General features: G+C 50.2%; 2 protein-coding genes across 3 annotated transcripts; one reads left to right on the top strand and one right to left on the bottom strand.

Moving 5' to 3' along the window:
- Positions 1–12: 12 nt before the first annotated feature.
- On the top strand, positions 13–3,681 carry LOC109765522 (calcium-dependent protein kinase 22). Its single transcript, XM_020324304.4, has 6 exons — positions 13–998; positions 1,124–1,276; positions 1,505–1,620; positions 1,713–1,880; positions 2,403–2,633; positions 3,238–3,681. The coding sequence occupies exons 1-6, from the start codon at positions 149–151 to the stop codon at positions 3,376–3,378; spliced, it is 1,659 nt and encodes a 552-aa protein (XP_020179893.1). The 5' UTR covers positions 13–148; the 3' UTR covers positions 3,379–3,681.
- LOC109765520 (uncharacterized) lies at positions 1,322–11,995 on the bottom strand. 2 transcript variants are annotated; one of them, XM_020324300.4, is made up of 10 exons: positions 11,613–11,995; positions 11,379–11,531; positions 10,817–11,031; positions 10,657–10,727; positions 6,200–6,359; positions 5,514–5,706; positions 5,148–5,303; positions 4,951–5,039; positions 4,132–4,225; positions 1,322–1,848 (listed from the first exon to the last, which is right to left on the bottom strand). In XM_020324300.4, the coding sequence occupies exons 1-10, from the start codon at positions 11,896–11,898 to the stop codon at positions 1,838–1,840; spliced, it is 1,428 nt and encodes a 475-aa protein (XP_020179889.1). In that variant the 5' UTR covers positions 11,899–11,995; the 3' UTR covers positions 1,322–1,837. The 2 variants fall into 2 exon arrangements, with proteins under 2 accessions (XP_020179889.1, XP_045084985.1); XM_045229050.2 differs by lacking the exon at positions 1,322–1,848 and adding an exon at positions 3,909–4,031 and having other exon boundaries at positions 11,613–11,993.
- Positions 11,996–16,712: the final 4,717 nt, after the last annotated feature.

The raw sequence follows: 16,712 nt of genomic DNA, 5'->3' as shown, positions 1-16,712 counted from the left end.
ACCTCCTTCCCTTCCACCCCGCGCGTGCGTGTGCGTGGAACGCGCGAACGGAGCCGAGGCAGGGGGCGCGCGCTGAGGCGCAGGCGGAGGCGGAGGCGGAGGCAGGGGCAAGCACCCGGCGGCCTCCGTCTGGCCGTGCGACGGCGTCATGGGTGGCTGCTACTCTGTCATCGCGGCCTCCAGGCTGCTGGCCCGGAGGCGCGCCGCCGCCGCCATCATGCCCGTGGCCAGCACCGACGACTGCCCCACCGACAGCGACGCCAACAGCAGCAGCTGCTGCAAGAAGAAGCGTAGGTCGACCAAGTGGAGGCGGAGCGCGCCGATCCTGGGCGAGGACGACCAGTGCGCGCCCGGCGGGGAGTCCTTCGCCAAGCGGTACCGGCTGGGCGCGGAGCTGGGGCGCGGGGAGTTCGGGGTGACGCGCCGCTGCGAGGACGCGGCCACGGGCGAGGCGCTGGCGTGCAAGACCATCCGCCGCAAGCGCCTGCGCCGCGCCGCCGACGCCGAGGACGTGCGGCGGGAGGTGGAGATCCTGCGGCGCATGTCGGCGCTCGAGGGCGCGGCCGGCGCCGTGGTGCGGCTCCGCGAGGCCTGCGAGGACGCCGAGGGCGTGCACCTGGTGATGGAGCTGTGCGAGGGCGGCGAGCTCTTCGACCGCATCTTCGCCCGGAGCCACTACACGGAGCGCGCCGCCGCCAAGATCGGCCGCACCATCGCGCAGGTCGTGCAGCTGTGCCACGACAACGGGGTCATGCACCGGGACCTCAAGCCCGAGAACTTCCTCTTCGCCGGCAAGGAGGAGGACTCGCCGCTCAAGGCCATCGACTTCGGCCTCTCCGTCTACTTCGAGCCCGGGGAGCGGTTCACCGAGGTGGTCGGCAGCGGGATCTACATGGCGCCGGAGGTGCTCATGAGGAGCTACGGCCCGGAGGCCGACGTCTGGAGCGCCGGCGTCATCCTCTACATCCTCCTCTGCGGAGTGCCTCCTTTCTGGGGAGGTGCATGCCTTTCTTCCTTGCTTCTTTCTTCACCTTCTTCCGCATGAAGAATGCAGGTCCATTCCTCCTCTCATGACTGATTCCCAGTGCTCATGTGATTTTATGTCCCGATGAACCGGGCGCAGACACCGATGAGCACATCGCCGAGTCGATAATCCGGGGTGAAATCAAGTTCGAGAGGGAGCCATGGCCCAAGGTCTCCCAAACTGCAAAGGACCTTGTCAAGAAGATGCTTGATCCGGATCCTGCTACCCGCTTGACAGCAAATCAAGTCTTTGGTAATGGCCACCTTAATTTGGTCTAGTTTCCAGCTCGCGGACAGGCCAAACAAACACAATATGCACTCACAAATTTGCTACAAGTTCACAGCAAACTTGCTAGAAGTTTGCTACTCCTGCAAATTTGCTTATTTCATGGTATTATTGGGAAACCGGAGGTCTAGCGATGCATGACAAATGGTGTTATGCACTGAACTAAGAGCATTAATTTCTCCTCCTACGAAACAGAGCATCCGTGGCTCAAGAACGCCGACAAGGCTCCAAATGTGTCACTTGGAGAGCTTGTTCGATCCAGGCTTAAGCAATTCTCATCCATGAACAAGTTCAAAAAGAAGGCACTCGGAGTAAGTTGCACGGAACCGGGCCACATTGTTCTTGATTTTTCTTCCAGTGTGATATATTCTTGATGTGAATCATTTTCCAATGATTAATGAAGGTCGTTGCCAAGAATTTACCGGCGGAGGACATCGAGAACTACACTCAGATGTTTCAAATGATAGACAAGGACAAGGACGGTACTTTGACGCTTGAGGAGCTCAAGGAGGGCTTGCGGATAAACGGTCATGCTGTTCCTGAGACAGAGATACAGATGCTGTTAGAAGCTGTGAGTGCCTACTATATGCACTTTGACGTTTTCATTGCTCTCTTATAAGAACAAAGTAGTTACGATGATTGGGATAGTGGAAGCTAGATTAAAATAAATCAAGTGGAAGCTGTACAAATGCAATGAAAAATGTTCTGGAAAATCTAGAGATGTGCCATTGCAAAGCACTCGATTCCGAGATATGCCGCTACAGAGTTCTACTTTTGAGAACCGACTCTGCTAACTTGCTGTAGTTGTTTCAGATGACATTGTGAGGCATGAAAAGACAATGATACCATTATCTTTCTTTTAGAAGGAGCATTTTCTTCCATTTAGAGGGGTATTTCGGTTATAATAGGATTTGAAAAATAAATTAAGCAGCGTCATTTTGAAGTGGAACTTCGTGGGGCATATCTCACAATTGAGTACTTAGCAGTGGCACATATCTAGCTTTCCCAATTCTGGCACGAGTCTAAATGCAATTGAAACCAAGTATTTATCACGAGCTACATTATGCTCTAACACACTTTCTTCCTTTTCCAGGGTGACATAGATGGAAATGGCACCTTGGACACTGACGAGTTTGTGACAGTCTTACTTCACATCAAAAAAATGAGTAATGAGGAGTACCTACCTGAAGCTTTCAAATACTTTGACAAAGATGGCAATGGATATATTGAAATGGAGGAATTGATGGAGGCTTTAGGTGATGACGAACTAGGCCCAGATGAGCAAGTGATCAAAGACATTATACGTGATGTTGACACGGATGAGGTCAGTTTAGACTTTAGACAACAAATTAATCAAAAACATTGATTACTTAATGCTGCTGTATCTCAAGAAAGTTGACCTTGCTGATTTTGAATCCTGATACTGTAGACACCATTTATCCATATCAAATGAGTCCAGGGAAATTTTAAGCTAGCTGGATTGTTGACACTAAACCCCCATTTTAAATCCTGATACTGTAGACACCATTTATCCATATCAAATGAGTCCAGGGAAATTTTAAGCTAGCTGGATTGTTTACCCTAAACCCCCATTTTAAATCCTGAAACTGTAGATGGTTTGAGGCTGTTTCCAGTGAAAAGGGCACATCCGAAAATTACCTGCTTTCCCCCCTCGTTCTCAGGAAGTGGCAACTAATGTTTGACAAAAGGAAATTACTACACCTCGAAAGAAGCGTAAATCAACAACAATCCCCATAATTTGCTGAAATGCCAGCACTGTTTAGTGTTTACCTAATTCTAGTGTAACGAGAAATCCATGAAGCAATAACAACTTACGTATTACTGCCATCCATGGGGTTTTCCAGTCCAAGAGTACACAAGCACATTCTTCTATAGGATAACTGACATTTTATATGCATATGCAACAGGATGGTCGCATTAGCTATCAGGAGTTTCAAGTGATGATGAGATCTGGCTCAGACTGGAGGAATGCTTCTCGGCGGTACTCAAGAGCAAATTTCAGCAACCTCAGTCATCAGCTCAACCTCAGTCAAAAGCTGTGCCAATGACTTCTATGGAACAAGACCGATCCAAGCAGCAGCTAACCCACTGAGTGCATCGAATAGAAAGTAAGCATCAGTAGATGACCTAAAACTCAAATCGGATTGCTGGGTTTGGAGGACGTCAGGATTTAAAGAATAGCTCATAACCCAGTTGCTCGGATGACAAAGTTCCTGAAGCAGAAGCAGAAAACCCAATGACATCGCCCTTTGTACTGAAACCAAAATATTTCACACCTAGGATACATACTAATGACTTAGGTACGGACAGATGTAAGGGAAGAAAAGCACTTCCCCAATTTTGACATTTTACTACTGTGTCAAATTTTAAAAGAAGTTGAATCCAATAGAAACGAAAATTTCATGGATCAACATTACGAATTGCCAAAAGGAGCATTCCAATTTCCATCCAGTATACTTTGCGCAATGAACTGATACGCGGCATGCAGAGTTGCCATGAACTCCAATGAGAATGGAGAAATCCAGAAGAAAACTGTTAGTTAAATTAAGGCAGATATAAATCAGGGTGACAGCCTCCATTTCGAAACTAAGGTAAATTGTATTGATATGCTATATAGGCCCCTGTCCAAAAAACATGACAACTGACACGAATTACATTAAGTCACCTTCAAAGCTAGCTGCCAAGGCGTGAAATATCAGTCCTAATTTGAGACCATGTTGCAGACATAAATAATGTCATTATATTGAACCATACCAGCAATTTAGTTGCAAAAAGGTTACCATGATGTTTATTAGAATTACCTGAAAATCTATTTTCTATGGAGAAAGGCGTGAAGTCCACTCTTCCAGGGTCACCAAGAATCATATCTGTCACCATTTCAGCAGTACCTAGCGCCTGAAGTAAAAATGGCAGAAGAAGAATATCATTTTTTATTAACTTTTTTAAAAGGGAAATAGCAGTAGAAATTTATCCCAACCATTAAGTCGACCATATCAAGAAAACTGTATTTAGTCGACCATATCAAGCAAACTGTGTGTTGTTGTTCTATTCATAGCAAGAGAATGTCTGTTATGTCACTGCAAATGTCAACAATGTTTTGAGCTACTTGTATTAGCAAGTAAACGACACATTATCTATGTACACGGAGCTTGATCATGCACAACATGAAAATGCCTTAGGCTTTAGCTTCTGGTGGTCGAAATTCACCAGAGTCTGCATCTAAGTACAGCCTCATTCTGCGCTCTAGATAGGCGACTTCCAGCTTATGTATATGGAAACTCAAAAAGTGAAGAGGCTCAAAAAGAAAGCAACGTGCCTGCTGACATATGGTTTACTCTATCTCATTTGGAATATGATGCCCGCATGCAGGGTCATTCAACTGGCCATCTCACAGAACTAGAAATACAAAAAAAAAAATGCAACCAGGGTAGCACAGTGCACAATTAATTATATGCAATGAATGGGAACACTCCCAGGAATGGGGGCTGGGATGGGGCTATCTTTGTTGCAACTCCTCTTCTCCAGGAGCATGGAAATGTCATATGCTAAACTGCTTACAAAAATACTAAGCACAAAGAAGGAAAAACATTAACTGGAGCAGGTTTGCCCAATCGACTTACCAAAGCAAGTCCACTTCCTTCATGTCCTGTTGCAATCAAAACATTTGACATATCCGGAACAAATCCAATTACTGGCTTCCCATCAGGCACTGAAACAGATGAGGCATTTCTATCAAATATAGAGTGCAAAGCTAATAACATTGCATTGAATTATCTTTGAGGCACTATTTTGTTGTTCTAAAACCAAAGGGCCTTACTGTAGGGACGGTGCCCAATTCTGATTTCTTTGTCCTCATCAATATCAAGATGAACATTGTTGATGGCAGGAAAGAATTCTCCTGCACGGTCCCATATACTCTTCAGTATGGATTTATCAACCTCCCTTGAAAATCCTTTAAACTCCCTGCTGCTTCCTGTAAAAAAAATATTTGTGATCCGGGATTCATATTTTCTAACATAGTTGGCAAAAAAAAGTTATATAGAAAAGATATTCTTGTATGAATCAAAAAAATATTTACTGAGAAAAAACTTGATCCACTCATCCATAGATTTATTTCAGAAGATCTCCAAAAAGGTCAGCAAAAAGGTGGAACAAAGGGATAAGTTTGGACGCTATAGATCACCTAAAACTAAATGCCCTTTTGTATTTAATGTTGCTGTCATTGATATGGATGCGGCGTCATGCTCATCTTTATTGGATGTTGAGGACAAGTGTATGCTATGTGAATTATCGCCCTGATGGTCAACATATCCCAGCTCCATTATGCCATGATTCAGCTTTAGCATGTCAAAATTTTCCAACACAAGCAGATGACCCTGAAATGGATAATGTAAAAATTACACTTTTTATGTTGTGAGATGTTGAAACAATCAGTTCTTAAATAACACGAAGGACCAGCATGCAAATATTATATTAGGGAAGAAATGCTGTCGACAATTTCGCATGGTTTATTTTGAGCTAGCATAAGTATGTTTTCCATAGGATAGTTTTGAGTGTTGGGCGCATGCCTAGTATATGCAAATTTTATTTATAAAGCAGGTATAATCTGGTTTGGTATTAGAACGAAGACGTTAAAATACAAAACAGTGTCACAGAAAGTGCTGCACAACAGAGATTGTTTAAGTTGACTATCTCAAGTAAATATGGAAAGAAGACCATAAAGAGTGGATCTTTTTGTTTCATCCCAGTTTGTTTATACTTACCATGTTAGGGAACAAACTAAACTTTTTACTACGAGAATGCCAGGAAAATCAATCAAAATATTTCATATCAAAGGTTAATCAAAGAAATTTGGAAAATACCACGTACCTTTCGTGGCTTCACAGGAATATCCAGTGTAGAATTTGGTCCTAAGAAACTATGCAATAAGGACCGAGTCCAAGCACCAGAAGCAACTACAGTAGCTTTTCTGCCATATAAGATGTTCTTAGAAGTTTGGACACCTTCAACCCTTCCAGTAACCTCTGATCTGCATAAAGTAAAAAAGAAACATCAATACAGAAGAATGGAAATGGTTTGGAATGAATGAAAAAGGCACCCTAACAGGGTGATAGATAACAAAATTTTCAAGCTAATTATAGAAGCTACTTTGCTGCAATTCTAGTAGCCTGATAGCTCGCTGCGATCGCAAGGCTGACCCGCCTGGACGCCCAGGCTCTCAAGGCCGCTGCTGGCATGCTAGGTGCTGATGGAGAGGCCTCTGGCCGCCCGGTTTCCCCATGTTAGACCATCACCGTAGTCGACGACAACCAGCCAGGGGCTGGGTGAAGTTAGGGTGTAGTTTCTCGGCCTTAGGCCTCGCGAGTTGTAACAGTAGTTGGGCATGGCTGCTAGCTGTTTGCCGGCGGGGTTTTGGGCCTATTGGTGGCCGCCGGCAACCCCCGGATGGTAGGAATGTGTACTCGTGGTTATTTTCAGTAAAAGTTGTCGTCGTCGTTCACCCCTGGCTCGCGCCTAGGGCCAGCCTCCTGCGGATGATATATGTTTCTGATGAGTAGCACAGCCGGCCCGATCATGAGTTGGAACGTCCGGGGCCTGAATAATCCAGCCCAGCGCTCTGTAGTACAGGACACGGCAAACACGCACCGCCTCGCCATTCTCTGCATCCAGGAGACCAAGCTTGAGGAGTGGACGGCAGCGATCGCTAGGGAAGTAGGAGGCCAAAGGCTTGACGACTGCATTGTCCTGCCAGCTAATGGCACAAGAGGAGGCGCTGCTATTTTCTGGGATTCGACCTCGGTCAGAATCCAATCCCATGCGATCAGCGAGTTCTCCATCACGGCCAAGGTCACAGTTCTCTCCTCGGGAGCTAGTTTTTGGCCGACGACGGTCTACGGCCCATCTGAGAGCGCGCGAAAGGACATCTTCCTGGCTGAACTAGTGAGAGGCGCCCCTCCCCGAGGAGAGCCCTGGCTCCTAAATGGTGATTTTAACATCATCTACGAGGCCCGCGACAAAAACAATAGCAACATAAATAGGAGGATCATGGGTAAATTTAGGGCGGCAATCGACGCCGGTGGCCTGCGAGAGATCAAATGCAAAAATAGGCGTTTCACTTGGAGTAGCGAGCGTCAAGATCCAACTCTTGCGAGCAAAGACAAGTTTTTCTGCACAATTGAGTGGGAGGTCATGTTCCCTGACTTCATGCTACACGCGGCGTCCACCTCATGCTCGGATCACTGCCCGCTGCTCCTAGCTGCTGTTGCTGCCCCTAGGCTGGCGCCCCGGTTTCGTTTTGAATCGTTCTGGCCAAGGTTCCCGCGCTTCCACGAGACGGTACAGCGAGCATGGCAGCGACCAGCGCCAGCGGCCTGCGCGTTCGCTCGCCTGAACATCAAAATGCACCGGGTAGCTAGGGACCTCAAAATTTGGAGTAGATCGCTGTTTAGCGATGCTAAAATGCAGCTGCAGCTGGCCACGCTGGTGGTACTACGACTAGATATAGCGCAAGAACGCCGGCCGCTCACGCAGGGTGAGTTTCACCTTCGAAAGCTTCTGAAGCTGCGAATTCTTGGGCTGGCAGCGGTGGAAAGGGCCCGGAAACGCCAGGCATCTAGGATAACATGGCTGCGGGCAGGGGACACCCAAACAGCCTTTTTCCAGGCCAAGATCAATGCCAGGCACAGGAAAAATTTCATTCACTCGCTGCACGGATCGACTGGGGTTGCCACCACCCATGATGAGAAAGAGGAAATCGTCCATAGTCATTTCGCTGGATCATTAGGGACTAGACAGGGCCAAGCAAGCACTATTGACTGGAGCTACATCGACATGCCAAGGGTCCAAGGTGGCGGCCTAGACAATCCGTTCACTGAGCAGGAAGTGTGGCAGGCGATAAAGCAATCACCGGCGGAGAAATCACCTGGCCCGGATGGCTTCTCCGGGGTTTTCTTCAGAAGCTGCTGGCCAACCATAAAAAGGGATGTCATGGAGGTTTTCCACCAGTTCTACCACCTAGCCGGGGAAAATTTCCAAATGCTCAACACAGCTGTTGTAGTTCTTCTTCCTAAGAAAGATGGTGCCGCTGAAATCAACGACTACAGACCGATTAGCTTAATACACTCTGTTGCAAAACTAATCTCCAAAGTGCTCTCGCTCCGCCTTGCAACGGTGATTCAAAGCTTGATTTCCCTGGCGCAGACGACTTTCCTCAGAACCAAATGCATACATGATAGCTACCTCTACGTGCAAAATTGTGTCAAGTCCCTCCACACTAAGAAGACTCTGGCCCTGCTACTCAAATTAGACATCTCCAAGGCTTTTGATAATGTCTCTTGGGATTATCTGCTCGAGCTGCTCCAACAGTTAGGTTTTAGCGCGTGGTGGCGCGACTGGATTGCCCTCCTTCTCTCCACCTCCTCATCGACCTTCCTGCTCAATGGCGTCGCCGGGCCGAAGATAGTGCACCGAAAGGGGTTGTGGCAGGGCGAGCCCCTCTCGCCGCTCCTTTTCATCCTAGCCATTGATCCACTACATAGAGTACTCAAAGCAGCGATGGAACACGACCTGATCGCTCCTCTGCCAGGCCGTGAGATCAAACTTAGAGTTAGTCTTTATGCGGACGATGCAGTAATCTTCGCAAACCCGGACCAGCATGAAGTGCAAACCATTATGGAGATCCTAACTGAGTTTGGGAACGCCACTGGTCTGCATATCAACCCGGCCAAATCAACAGCGACACCGATTAGATGTGAACACATTGATCTCTCTGAGATCCTCAGGAGTTTTGGTGGTTCCATCACCTACTTCCCCATTGATAGGATCAGAGCTCGGTTAGCCGGTTGGAAGGGCCGCCTTCTCCCCCTGGCCAGCAGAAGAGTGCTGGTCCGCAGTGTCCTCAGCGCCATGCCCACTTTCGCCCTCTCAGTACTGCGGGTTCCACCAAAATTACTCAAAGAAATTGATAAGTGTAGGAGGCGTTTCCTTTGGAAGCAGGAGGAGGAAATAACTGGGGCCAGCTGCAAGCTAAACTGGCCAACGGTCTGCGCACCAACTGAGAAGGGAGGGCTCGGAATCCTGGACCTGCAAAGTTTCAGCCGAGCACTCCGGCTACGCTGGCTATGGATCGCTTGGAAAGACCCGGACAGACCATGGGTTGGCACACCACCGCCATGCGACGACGTGGACAGAGCTTTGTTTGCTGCAGCAACAACGGTGACAGTTGGAGATGGCAAGACGGCGCTTTTCTGGCAATCAACATGGCTGGGACCTGGAACCCTTGCCCAGGGCTACCCAGCCTTGTTCAAGCACTCCCGGCGCAAAAACAGGACAGTTTTCCAAGCTCTACAAAACGAAACATGGATCAACGACCTTGAACACGGTGATATCAACCTGATACTACCGGACTTCCTGCGGCTGCACCGAAGAATTCGCGAGGCAAACATTCTGCTAAATGAAGAAGAAAGGGACCAAATTCGGTGGAACATGGAGGCAAAAGGAGGATACACAACAAGCTCCGCTTACTAGATGCACTTTCGGGGCCGGCATACCTCAGAGTTCGAAGGCATCATATGGAAAGCTTGGAGCCTGCACTTTCGGGGCCGGCATACCTCAGAGTTCGAAGGCATCATATGGAAAGCTTGGGCTCCAGGGAAGATTAAGGTGTTTTGCTGGCTGCTGCTGCAAAACCGAGTCTGGTCCAACGACAGACTCCAGCGGCGGGGCTGGCCAAATGGCTATTTCTGCCAGCTCTGCCACCGGAGCCTTGAAACAAGCAAGCACATTATCTGGGAATGCCCCGAGGCTTGGAGAGTGTGGCAACAGGTGGCATCATGGCGCGGCTGCTCCACCTTCACGCCGACGGACGAGTGGCGCCATAAGAAACCATTGACGATTATCAGAGGAATCATCAACAGGGCAACGCCAAGGGAGCGAAAAGGAGCAAAAACCATGCTCCTTGCAACATGCTGGGAGATTTGGCAGGAGAGGAATAGATGCACCTTTCAAAACAAGATAGCCTCCACCTCTGACATTGTGAGAGAATTGAGAAATTCACTGGAGCTATGGAGACTCGCGGGAGCGAGCTGTATTGAGAGCCCCTTCGGGGAACCACCGTGAGATTGTAGGTTTTTTCAGAGGTCTCTCTTTTTACTTTTCTCTCCATTTTCTCCTTGGTCCCTGACCGTCACGCACTTTTTGTTATCATCATGTTCTCCCTGCTATGAATCAATGAAATAGCCAGCAATTGCTGGACATTTTCAAAAAAAAAAAGCTGGTGCTCTTGTGTTCACCAAAAGAAGTAGTCTGAAAAGAAGAGACCCTCATACCTTATTAATGACATGGCAGGATCATTGTAGAGCTCCATATATCTCCCTTTTGGAGAATATGACCTATTGATCTAAGAAGAGAAATGTTAACAGTTAGAGATGTGCGAAGATTCTTCTAACCACACCTATCATAGAAGAGCCGAAGTTAGAGATAAGAAACCTTTTCAATCAAAGACACAGCCTGGAACACATCGATTTGACGGTCTTCAGGTAAGAACATAGCACCACCATCATTTCGGACACAGAGTGCGGGTTCTAATGCATGCAACGAAGAGGCGGACAAGCACTCCGCATTGATTCCTGCCTGAGACAGAACCTTAGTCTTCTCCTCCAGCGTAGCCAGCTCTTTAGAGGTTCTTCCAACTAATAAGCTTCCTTAACAAAACAAGCATTTCACATTCCGTTCAATCTCTCTCGCCGTGACTGAGAAATAAATAATCTGGGATGTGCATATAGTGAAGATGCAGTAAGACATGCCATCGAAGAAGTAAGTTATTTCAAGCGCCATATAGCTGCACATAGCATCAGAAAGGTCGGAGTCCAGAGTAGCCTTAATTAACTAACGAGTCACCATAGTCAAATCTACTTGACCAGAGGAGATGCAATTAACCTTTTACTGCCATTTCGAGCTAAATGTACTGCTACTGTAGTCTGTATTTGAGGGGGGAGAAGTTAATCCGCAATTCGATCAGAGACTTAAGACAACTGTCACATGGCTTTACCTGTCTTCATCCACCCAAGGCTCTCACGCGCGCCGCCGGCGCGGAGGCCGTCCATCTCGGCCGCGAGGTCCTCCCACAGCTGCTTGCTCCGCACCGCCAGGTCCCACGTGTCGCTCCCGGGCGTCCGGTGCGACATCCACACGTACCCCTGCCCTGCAGCAGCAGCACCGCCGAACCGAAATCAATCAGAACCCTACGGGATGCATCCAAGCTGACCTCTGGAGGTGATGCTACCTGCGCCTGTTGCGCCGGAGCAGGGGACGGCGGCGTCGGCGACGGCGACGGAGAGCGGGGTGTGGAGGAGGAGGTGGCGGGCGATGGAGAGGCCGACGATCCCGGCGCCCACGACGACCACGTCGTGGTGGGAGGCCGAGGGGGCGGCGCTGGATCGGAGGGCCGGGAGCGGGCGCCGCCGCCGCGGGCCGCGGATGGAGAAGCGGTGGCCGCGCGAGGACGGGGAGGCGGAGGGGAATGGCGCGGCGTTGGGGCTCGGAGCGGGGGAGAAGGCGAAGGCGTCCATCGGCAGCGGAGACGGAAGGCGATCAGGCGAGGGAACGGCCGAGGAGGAGGAACTGTGGATGTGAGCTCGGGAGGAAGGGAGTGGCAGCAGGTCAACGGCCTTCGTTTCATACTAGTACTAGAGTAGTAACGAAGCTGACGTGGCCTGTGTGGCCCCATCATCCAAAAGTAGGCCGTATTTCGTATCGGGCCTCAGTTTGAATCATCGTCGTGGCCCACACGGGCAGATCATCATGTGTACACTTAGAGCAACTCTAGTGAGGCGACCCAAACGGACGGCGATTTCGTCCGCCTTTTATCTGTTTGGATCGGCCGCCCGCCCGGCGTCCGCCCTGTTTTAGATATGGGTCGGTAGCGCGCTCAACGCGTCGACCCATATGTACTGGCGTGACCGGCTGGCCCAGGGGCGGAGTCAGGATTGGTTGAAGACCAGGGCCCCAGGCTGCTACAGTGTGCTACAGGGTTGCTATAGTGCACATGGCGCTATAGTAACGAAGTAATGCTTGTTCACGCCCCGGGCCCAGGTCCCCCCAGCCTGGGTCCTGGATCCACCACTGGGCTGGCCACCCTATTTCAACAAATAGTTTATTTTTGCATTGATGAATTTGCATTTAAACATATAGTAACATAGTTTGAACTGAATAAAATAGCATATTAGAAGCCGAATAAAAATAAAAATGTCTCACATAGTTTTTACAAGCCGAATAAAAATAAAAATGTTTCACATAGTTTTGCAAGCCGAATAAAAAAGATACACCTATTGGTTGCCAACATGAGCCCACATATGCTCAACCAAATCATTTTGCAGTTGCACGTTGATTTCCCAATCACGCATGTCATGATGAAATTGGGTGAATTGTTCAAACGTTGCCGCTCCTCCATGTTCAGGCACCACATTCTCACCCTGAAACTGAAACCCTTAATCGTACAGACGTTCCGGACGCTCGTCTTCTACGATCATATTGTGCATGATCACACAAGCAGTCATCACCTCCCACAGTTTCTGCGTGCTCCAGGTATTAGCAAGATACCGAACGACGCCCCATCGAGATTGCAAAACACCAAAGGCACGCTCGACATCCTTCCTAGCACTCTCTTGCTCTTGGGCAAATCTTTTCCTCTTCTTTCCGACAGGGTTGGGGATTGTCTTGACAATAGTGGTCCACTGAGGATAGATACCGTCACCCAGGTAGTATCCTTTGTCGTAGTTGTGGCCGTTGATAGTAAAGTTCACTGGTGGGTTGTTGCCTTCGGCAAGCCTAGTAAACACCGGCGAGCGCTGAAGCACGTTGATATCATTGTATGATCCAGCCATGCCAAAGAAAGAGTGCCAGATCCAGAGATCTTGAGACGCCACGGCCTCTAGTATGACAGTGCAAGCCCTGACATGGCCCTTATACTGCCCTTGCCAAGCAGAAGGGCAGTTCTTCCACTCCCAGTGCATGCAGTCTATGTTGCCAGGCATCCCTGGGAAGCCCCTGCTGGCATTCATCGCCAACAAACGGGCTGTACCTTCAGGAGTCGGCTCTCTCAAGTACTCAGGGCTAAACACAGCAATAACAGCTTTGCAGAACTTATATAGGGACTCTAGGCATGTAGACTCGCTCATACGGACGTACTTGTCAATGAGATCACTGGGCACTCCGTATGCAAGCATTCGGGATGGCGGCAGTGCATTTCTGATAAGAGGAGAAACCAATCTTGCCAACGGCATCCTCTTTGCACTCGAAATACTCATCATAGCTGACCACCCCCTCTCTAATACGGTTGAAAAGATGCCTACTCATACGGAAATGGCGGCGGAATTTTTGATGTTTGAACAACAGGTTTATTGTATCAAAGTAGTCCTTCCAAAGAAGGTAATGCCCGCTCTCTCGGTTGCGATTCAACGCCGGAAGGTGGCCCAGAATGGAGCCACGGAACAATGGCCGCTGGCTGTTGAGGTGATGATGGACCAACACGGCAGCCAATATCTCTTCCTCGTCATCGGACGACGAATCGTCGGAGTCGCAAAGGAAATTGTGAAAAAAAAACTCGTCGGCGGAGTCCATTTTGTACCTTGGGCAAACTATCGAACAACTTGCAGGAGTCGACGAAGGAGACGGTCGGCGAAGGGAGTCGCGGCGCGCACGGACCAGCTAGCTGCCCTGCCTGCGTCCGACGAGTGGGCGGGCGTCCGACGAGCGTGCTAGTGAGGATCTGGCCGGGGCGGCAAGGCGGCTTCTTGGTCGCCGTCGCGGCTGTATGGTGGTGGGGGAGCGGGGGTGGGAAGCAGTCGGCTCCCCGACGGCAAGAAGGCGGTGGCGGGCGACGTGGGAGTTGGCGGCGTTGCTGGGCGGATGTGGAGGCGCCGGCAGCTGGCAGAGTCGCCGGAAAAAATGGGCGTCGGCGTCGGTGACGAAGGAGGCGGGCGAGGGTTGCTGTTGGATGGGGGAGGCCAATGTGACACCGACCAGCGGGCCCGGGGGAAGAGAAGGTGAGCGCGCGCGCGTCCGTCTCGTGTCCGCGCTGACGCAAATCCGGCTAAAAAATGGGTCGGGAATGGGTCGCCCGCGGACGAAAAGCGGACGCACGTCTGTTTGGGTCCGCGCGTTGGGCCGCCTTTTGTGTCCGCGCCGACCCAAACGGACAGCGGTGGATGAAATGGGTCGCCCCATTGGAGTTGCTCTTACGGCCTGTTCGTTTTTTAGGGAAAAAAAAGCTCTCGGCTACTTAGTGTGTGTATGTGTCTATGGTCATGTCAGACATGTCAAAAAAATTCGGAAAGGATCAGATCTATTATAAAGATTCATCAGAAGTACAAAGCACCCAAACATAATAAAAATTACGTCAAAGTCCATGGACCACCGAACGACCAATGCCGCCGCCAGAACGAGCCGCTGACGCGCCATTGTGGCCGCTCCCATAACGGAGCCGGCCTGAACTTGTTGATCACAGCTGGGAAGTCTTCATGCACACGCCCCTAAGGACCAGTGTCCCGGAGCTGCAGTCGTCGTCGTTGAATCCTTGAATCGATCTGAAGAACCCAACACCAATCTTCTTGTTGTGTACGGACGTGAAACCCTAACCTCGCCGCTCCGAGGAGTTGGCGGGAATCTACGCCGGAGCTCCATCTAATCGTCCCGACGAACGAACTTGAGGAGGATCGGAGCCCGGAGACTAACTCGAAGAAGAAGCGCCGCCATTCGTCTGAGCACCGCCCCTGCAAGGACTAAAACCCTACCTATCTAAGCCGAGACACCTGGAATACCTTCTCCATCATCGGGAATTTCGCCAGCGGAGATCAAAGGGAGGAAGTCTTTCCCTAATCGCCTTGCCTGAGGGGAAAGAAGCTTCCAGCAAACTTTCGCGGTAAGAGCATCTAAAGCCGGGCGGCCCAAACCCTCCTCAAATGCTCGGGCGGCCTGCCCGGTCACGAAAATCTGACCCAGACGCACGCCTCAAACGGGCCTCAAACGCCTGGGTTGATCGGCACCTTTCATATCCAGCCCAAATATGGGACGGATATAGGGGTGCCCGGGCGCGTCCGCCACATCGGACCTGCCCCACTCAGGCCCACCCGACTCCATATATTCGTCCCCGTCCGCTCGCCGGACCAAACCTAGCCACTTCACACTCCTTCCCCATCACCGGTACGGCAGACTATGAGTCAAATCGGGAACGGGTAGCCCGCCGTGGGAAGAAGAGGATAAGAGCCGCTGAGGCCCTTATCGCGGCGGAAATGGCGGCGGCGGAGGCGGATGATGCGGTGGTGCAGGCAGCCGTAGAGGAGGAAGCCATTTGCGCCCGCATTATGAAGAAACGGCAGCCGAGAAACACGCGCGCCCTCGCCTGAGAGCAGAATTGGGCGGTCCGTGCCATGGCCGGGCTGCGACCGAAGGAGGAGAAGAAAGACAACGACGACGAGAACAGCTCCGACGACGAGCAGATCCGGCTTGATCCCTATTGCGTTTTCGACCGGTACTTCCATGAAAAGGACGGCAAGGACACCGGAAAGGGCAAGTGCAGTCGTGGATGATCTCCACCATAGCCAAATATGCCAAATTTTGGTAGTCCGATGACATGTTTAGTTAGTAGTGATGGAGTAGCCGGACGATGCGTGTAGTTGCATGAGTTTGTATGGATTTGAGATATGATAATTGAGGTGTCCGGACGTGAATTGCATTATTTAAGGCATGACCGGTCAGTATCGGTGGACACAATTGATGGGCCAGATTTGCTCATCGCGGTTGTAGATGATCTAATGTAGGGAATTATCTGGCCAATGCGGATGCAGCGACTAATTTCAGATGGTAGCTAAAGATCCTAGGACCACGCGCTGGATGTCCATCCACATGAAAAGGAGGATGTCAACACTATGGCACTCCAAGCCTGAGTGTTCCAAAAGAGGACAGCGTTTCGCCATGCCCAAACCAAACCCGTGCTTTGCCCCTTTAAAAACGCGCCCGCCGCTCAGATCTCATCACGACTTTCACAAGTGTCCCGCCATCACATCTCCCCCCCGTGCCTGCGCATCTGCGGCAGTGCATGTTCCTCCTCCGTATGCGTCGATTGATTGCTTGACGAGCTAGCGAATAGAAGCTGGATCCGGAGGAGTGACACTGAGAAAACAAGTGCGGATTCCTTTTTTGACTCGTATTTGGATCGCAGTTGTTTTCCCAGGTCACCCCTTTGGGCTGCTTCCCTTGATTGATTCGGCGACCAGTTTGGGATCCGTGCTACTCGGACGAATTGCTTTCCCCTGCTGCCGAGGTGAGACGGTGCCCGCTGCGTTTTCATCAACCGTGTTTTCTCTTGTTTCTTTTCTTCCCTGCT

Source organism: Aegilops tauschii, chromosome 5, assembly GCF_002575655.3.
Source record: "Aegilops tauschii subsp. strangulata cultivar AL8/78 chromosome 5, Aet v6.0, whole genome shotgun sequence".
Taxonomy (NCBI): Eukaryota; Viridiplantae; Streptophyta; class Magnoliopsida; order Poales; family Poaceae; genus Aegilops; species Aegilops tauschii.
The sequence above is the reverse complement of the archived record's forward strand: the minus strand, read 5'-3'. Positions and strand labels throughout refer to the sequence as shown.

Coding starts and splice junctions, on each gene's coding strand:
- LOC109765522 (XM_020324304.4), top strand. CDS start 149: ATGGGTGGCTGCTACTCTGTCATCGCGGCCTCCAGGCTGCTGGCCCGG. Junction 999..1,123: donor AGTGCCTCCTTTCTGGGGAG/GTGCATGCCTTT, acceptor AACCGGGCGCAG/ACACCGATGAGCACATCGCC. Junction 1,621..1,712: donor TCAAAAAGAAGGCACTCGGA/GTAAGTTGCACG, acceptor TGATTAATGAAG/GTCGTTGCCAAGAATTTACC.
- LOC109765520 (XM_045229050.2), bottom strand. CDS start 11,898: ATGGACGCCTTCGCCTTCTCCCCCGCTCCGAGCCCCAACGCCGCGCCA. Junction 10,728..10,816: donor CTGTGTCTTTGATTGAAAAG/GTTTCTTATCTC, acceptor TTCTCTTCTTAG/ATCAATAGGTCATATTCTCC. Junction 5,707..6,199: donor TTCCTGTGAAGCCACGAAAG/GTACGTGGTATT, acceptor TATCCATTTCAG/GGTCATCTGCTTGTGTTGGA.